General features: G+C 34.6%; 1 protein-coding gene across 1 annotated transcript; it reads left to right on the top strand.

Annotated features, from left to right (window-relative positions):
• Positions 1-414: 414 nt before the first annotated feature.
• LOC139904276 (kinesin-like protein KIN-13B) lies at positions 415-4,764 on the top strand. The gene is made up of 11 exons (XM_071886217.1): positions 415-664; positions 752-964; positions 1,246-1,542; positions 1,669-1,746; positions 1,836-1,917; positions 2,236-2,395; positions 2,480-2,782; positions 3,130-3,348; positions 3,442-3,859; positions 3,962-4,027; positions 4,439-4,764. The coding sequence occupies exons 1-11, from the start codon at positions 515-517 to the stop codon at positions 4,619-4,621; spliced, it is 2,169 nt and encodes a 722-aa protein (XP_071742318.1). The 5' UTR covers positions 415-514; the 3' UTR covers positions 4,622-4,764.
• Positions 4,765-5,019: the final 255 nt, after the last annotated feature.

Genomic DNA, 5,019 nt, shown 5'->3' with positions numbered 1-5,019 from the left:
GTGCTCTAACAATTAAGAGTTTGTACTGTAGGCACTAATTTAATAGACTTATCAAATACTCCGTCAAGCTGAAATATTTAATAATATTATTATAATTATAATTATAATTATTTTATTTTACAGGTTTTTGTATACGGAATTTACATTATTACCCTTCATACTCTTTCCGATACCCTACCACTAATAATTCCCCCCGACGCTATTTTCAAAATGAAATCAAATCAAAAAATCAAAAAATAATAATAATTTCAAAATCAAGAAAAACCCCTCTTTCTTCTCCTCTACACTCAAACACACAACTCTCTCTCAACACCAATCTCAATCCCAACAACAATTTATACATCCATTACACCTTCCTTTAATTCTCATTCCCCTGAAAATCTTATCTTTTAATCACCCATTTTTATACCTATACATACATCATTTCTGTATCTATTCCTTGTCTGCCGTCCAGCCGGCCTTTCTATATTACCAACACTTTATCAACGCTCAACTTTTATCATCATCTATTTACATGGATACATTTACTATGCAGAGATCTAGCTCCAAATATTCATCTTCTGATAATAATAACTTCATTGATGTTAATTTCAACAACAAATGGCTTCAATCAGCTGGCCTTCATCATCTTCATTCTTCAAACCCTAATTTGCCCCCACTTCAGGTAACCCAACTATTTAATCAATCATTTTTCACTAATTTAATTGATATGACATAAAGTATTTATATTTTTGATTAAATTTGATTTCAGGAATTTGGGTTTTTTGGAAATAATAATGCTGGTGAAGGTTCAAGACTAAACAGGGGTTCACAGAGGAGTGTTGCAGATACAATGACTCCTTCTGCGTGTTCTCGTTCACCGAGCTTTACGAAGTACGCTAATAGTGAGCTGCAAGTGTCTCCCGGTGAGTTTAGCCCCGGGTTACTCGATCTTCATTCCTTCGATACCGAGCTCTTAACCGAGGTATATGACCTATTCAATTTAGAAATATATGCATAGACCATATGGTTAGGTGTTTAAAATTTGTGCAGAATCTTATCAAAAGTTCTTTTGTACAGATCCAACTTATTGTATATTTGTATGTATCCACTTGACATGTCATCAAAACAGGCAAACATAATTGGGGAAATTGATACATTGTTAAACACTTAAACCTAACTCATTAAACGAAGCTTATAGTATAATGTCATTACCACCTTGAATGTTGATTAAGTTTATATCATCGATAAATGTTGTATGTGCAGGTTCATAGTGAAAACAACTTGAATTTGCTTCATCAACCTTTGTATGGAGAAGGTTTTGATGATGCCAATGCTTATTCATTGGCCAACAAGTTTGCTAATATTTCTTGTGGTCCCACCGGGAACAATGCTGTTACGAGTTCTTTGGCGGATAAAGAGAAGTCGAGCAATGTTGCTAAAATTAAAGTTGTGGTACGTAAACGGCCACTGAATAAAAAGGAACTTGCAAAAAGGGAAGAAGATATCATTCATATAGACCCTAATACTAGTTCACTCACTGTTCATGAATCAAAAGTTAAGGTAAGCTCCTAATAACAAGGTCCAATATATAGCTTGATTGCTTGACAATATATAATCATTTCATTCTGTATTATCATAATGCATTACTACTTTACGTTGTGGAGATATAATGTACTGCCATTGCAGGTTGACCTCACTGAATATGTTGAGAAACATGGATTTTTTTTTGATGCTGTGATGGACGAAGATGTCACAAATGATGAAGTATGTGTATAACACACTCACTTTTGTACTTTTTAAGATAAATTACCTGATAATTTGTTTTCGTTTATTTTTGTGTGCGTGTGCTGTAGATATACTCACAAACTGTGGAGCCCATTATCCCAATTATCTTCCAACGAACAAAAGCAACATGCTTTGCTTATGGTCAAACAGGTAACTCATCTCCCCCTCATTATGAAGATTGATATTCATATCACCTTAAAATGATAAACTAAAAACAAAAAATTCAAAAATAATTTACGGAGGATTTAAAGGCTCTACGTTGATGTAATTAAGTAGCACACTTGTTTATGACGGATTGTAGGATATTTGTATATGCATTGTGAAACTGATTATTGTGATTTGTAGTTGCAAAAAGCTGATAAATAGTTCCAGAAAATAAGCAGGCCTCGTTACCAAGATCTTACATGATCATATTTGATGGCAGACTTTATAGTTTATATTAATCATTTATCCCATATTTTTGTTTAGGTAGTGGAAAAACCTATACAATGCAACCACTACCTTTGAAAGCTTCCCAAGATATTTTCAGACTTATGAACCACAATTATCGCAACCAAGGATTTCAGTTGTTTGTCAGTTTCTTTGAAATCTACGGTGGAAAAGTTTTCGATCTACTTAACGATAGAAAGTGAGTTCTCGGATTTCATTTTTTCCTCTTTGACACATCTCAAGTTTGCATTTTCTGTAGCAACTCAATGAGCATTTTTTACAGAAAACTTTGCATGAGAGAGGATGGAAAACAACAGGTTTGCATTGTGGGATTGCAGGAGTACAATGTATCAAATGTGGAGACGATAAAAGAATTAATCGAGCGAGGTAATGCGACAAGGAGCACCGGCACAACTGGTGCAAATGAGGAGTCATCTCGATCGCATGCTATTCTTCAACTTGCTGTCAAGAAATTAATTGATGGCAATGAATCAAAACCACCTCGGTTGGTTGGGAAATTGTCTTTTATAGATCTTGCTGGAAGTGAACGTGGTGCAGATACCACCGATAATGATAAACAAACAAGGTGACTTACTCTATCGTTTCTATTTTCTTGATTTAAATAAAGTGTCAGCTTTGTGAACTCTATAAAATTTACAAGGGGTTACTGCATAGAAAGGTAACAACTTTTTTATGATTTCAGTTATGGGTTACCATCGATATTTTTACCCAAATTAACTTTTTTGATGAAAATCGTTGTTTCGAGAATTCTGATGTAACGCAATGAAGAAATGTTATCATTTCAGATGATGTGACAGAAGACGTTTCAGTAAACGTGACTATGTTGGTTGCTGTTTTATGGAACAACCTTGTTTTCAATAATGTTGTAAATATAGCAAATATGTTGATAAATTTTGATTGTTGATGTTGTAGGATGGAAGGTGCCGAAATCAATAAAAGTTTGCTAGCTTTGAAAGAATGTATCAGAGCCCTAGATAATGATCAGGGACATATTCCATTTAGGGGGAGTAAATTGACTGAAGTTCTTAGAGATTCATTTGTTGGTAACTCACGTACTGTTATGATATCGTGTATTTCGCCAAACTCGGGATCTTGTGAACATACTCTAAACACATTACGATATGCTGACAGGTGACTAGAAACAAACAACTATTGCTTATCACTGTTCTTTTTACAAATGAGAACACTGAATATGATTGACTGACTTTGACTTTGACATATTAGGGTCAAGAGTCTATCAAAAGGGAGCAGCTCCAGGAAGGAATTGTTATCTTCGACGTCAAATCTTCGCAACTCGGTCCAATTGCCTTTATCTTCATCAACGTTAACACGTTCCGAAGATGTTAAAGTTGAGAGATTACCATACGAAACTAATAGATTTGGATGGCCTAAACAGACAGATAGAGCGTTGTCTTTATCTTTAACCAAGGAACATGTTCCTGTTGGAAGGTCAACCATGTATGCACCTCAACCTGAAAATCACACTAAAGATTATGAAGGTAGTGATGAAGAAATTATGGAAGATGATTTTGAATTTTCAGTGGACACTCACGAACAAAAGAACATTTCAAGATTCGATAAACCAGTCACTCAGATGACACCTATTGCCGAGGTCACCGATGATCTCAATGCTCTTCTAGAGGTAACTTTTAGCTTCGTTTATGCTGCATATGATTACAGTTTACAAGTAAATCATCGATTTGTTAATTCGATTATTTTGTGGGACCAATTTGATTTACATTAGGAGGAAGAAAATCTTGTTTTTGCTCACCGGAAACAAGTGGAGGAGACTATGGATATCGTTAGGGAGGTAAGTAATTCATCTGTTTGTTCTAGAGGTGGCAAAATGGGTGGGTCGTAGAAAATGGTTCAAAGCAGGCTACCTGGAGTTTGCTTTATGTGTAGGTGCGGAAACTTTGACCCACCTACCCAAACTTGGGTGTATTAGTTTATTTCATAGCTAATAGGTCAAATGGTTATTGAAATAGGGTCAATGGGCTGAAAATTGCAAAAAGTGTTTGTAATGCCTACAGCCTCCTATCTTTTTTTGGTCAAAGAAAATCAGGTCGTTATCGTAATAAATATCGTTTTTTTTTCATGTTTCATTAGTTACTCATAGATTTTTCTTTTGAACAAGAATACCAACCTACCCATTTTGCCACCTCAAGTTCTGGTCAATTAAAACATTGTGAAACTTGTTAATTGTAATCTACATTTGCAGGAAATGAACCTGCTAGTTGAAGTGGATCAACCAGGAAATCAGCTTGATGAATATATTACGAAACTGAATGCCATTCTCTCGAAAAAGGCAACTGGGATTCAGCAATTACAAACAAGATTGAATAATTTTCAAAAAAAATTGGGTGAATACAATGTTCTATCATCTGCTTTGAGTGGCAATTGATTCCACATGCTTAGCCAATGTGTGTGACTGGTTCCTAGATTGTCTAAAGATGAGTGTATGAAGTGTTTTTTCCTATCATTTTTCGATATGGGTTTTGGGTGTGAATTGTGTAAGATGTGTAACTTGTGGTGATTTGTAGAGATCAAAATGCTATTTTGGTTATGAAATTCTATAAACTTAAATGATGGATTAACAATACGAAACAACTCATTTGTTACTATGATTTTTAGATTTTTAGATTCTCATATTTGTGTCTATAAATATGTGCTAGGGTGCAGGTGCCACCAATAATGACATAATTAAACAAGATGACTTACCCCTATCATTTCTATTTTAAGGTGTCAGCTTTGTGAACTTTATATAAATTATTACTCCGTACAAGTAAATCATGGAGTAGT

The sequence above is a fragment of the Rutidosis leptorrhynchoides genome, chromosome 4 (assembly GCF_046630445.1).
Source record: "Rutidosis leptorrhynchoides isolate AG116_Rl617_1_P2 chromosome 4, CSIRO_AGI_Rlap_v1, whole genome shotgun sequence".
NCBI lineage: Eukaryota > Viridiplantae > Streptophyta > Magnoliopsida > Asterales > Asteraceae > Rutidosis > Rutidosis leptorrhynchoides.
This window is presented reverse-complemented; position numbering and strand designations above follow the sequence as displayed.

Excerpts from the sequence above, each read along its gene's own strand:
- LOC139904276 (XM_071886217.1), top strand. The coding sequence starts at position 515 with ATGGATACATTTACTATGCAGAGATCTAGCTCCAAATATTCATCTTCT. Across the intron at positions 1,543-1,668 it reads TTCATGAATCAAAAGTTAAG|GTTGACCTCACTGAATATGT; the intron begins GTAAGCTCCTAA and ends CTGCCATTGCAG. Across the intron at positions 1,747-1,835 it reads AAGATGTCACAAATGATGAA|ATATACTCACAAACTGTGGA; the intron begins GTATGTGTATAA and ends CGTGTGCTGTAG.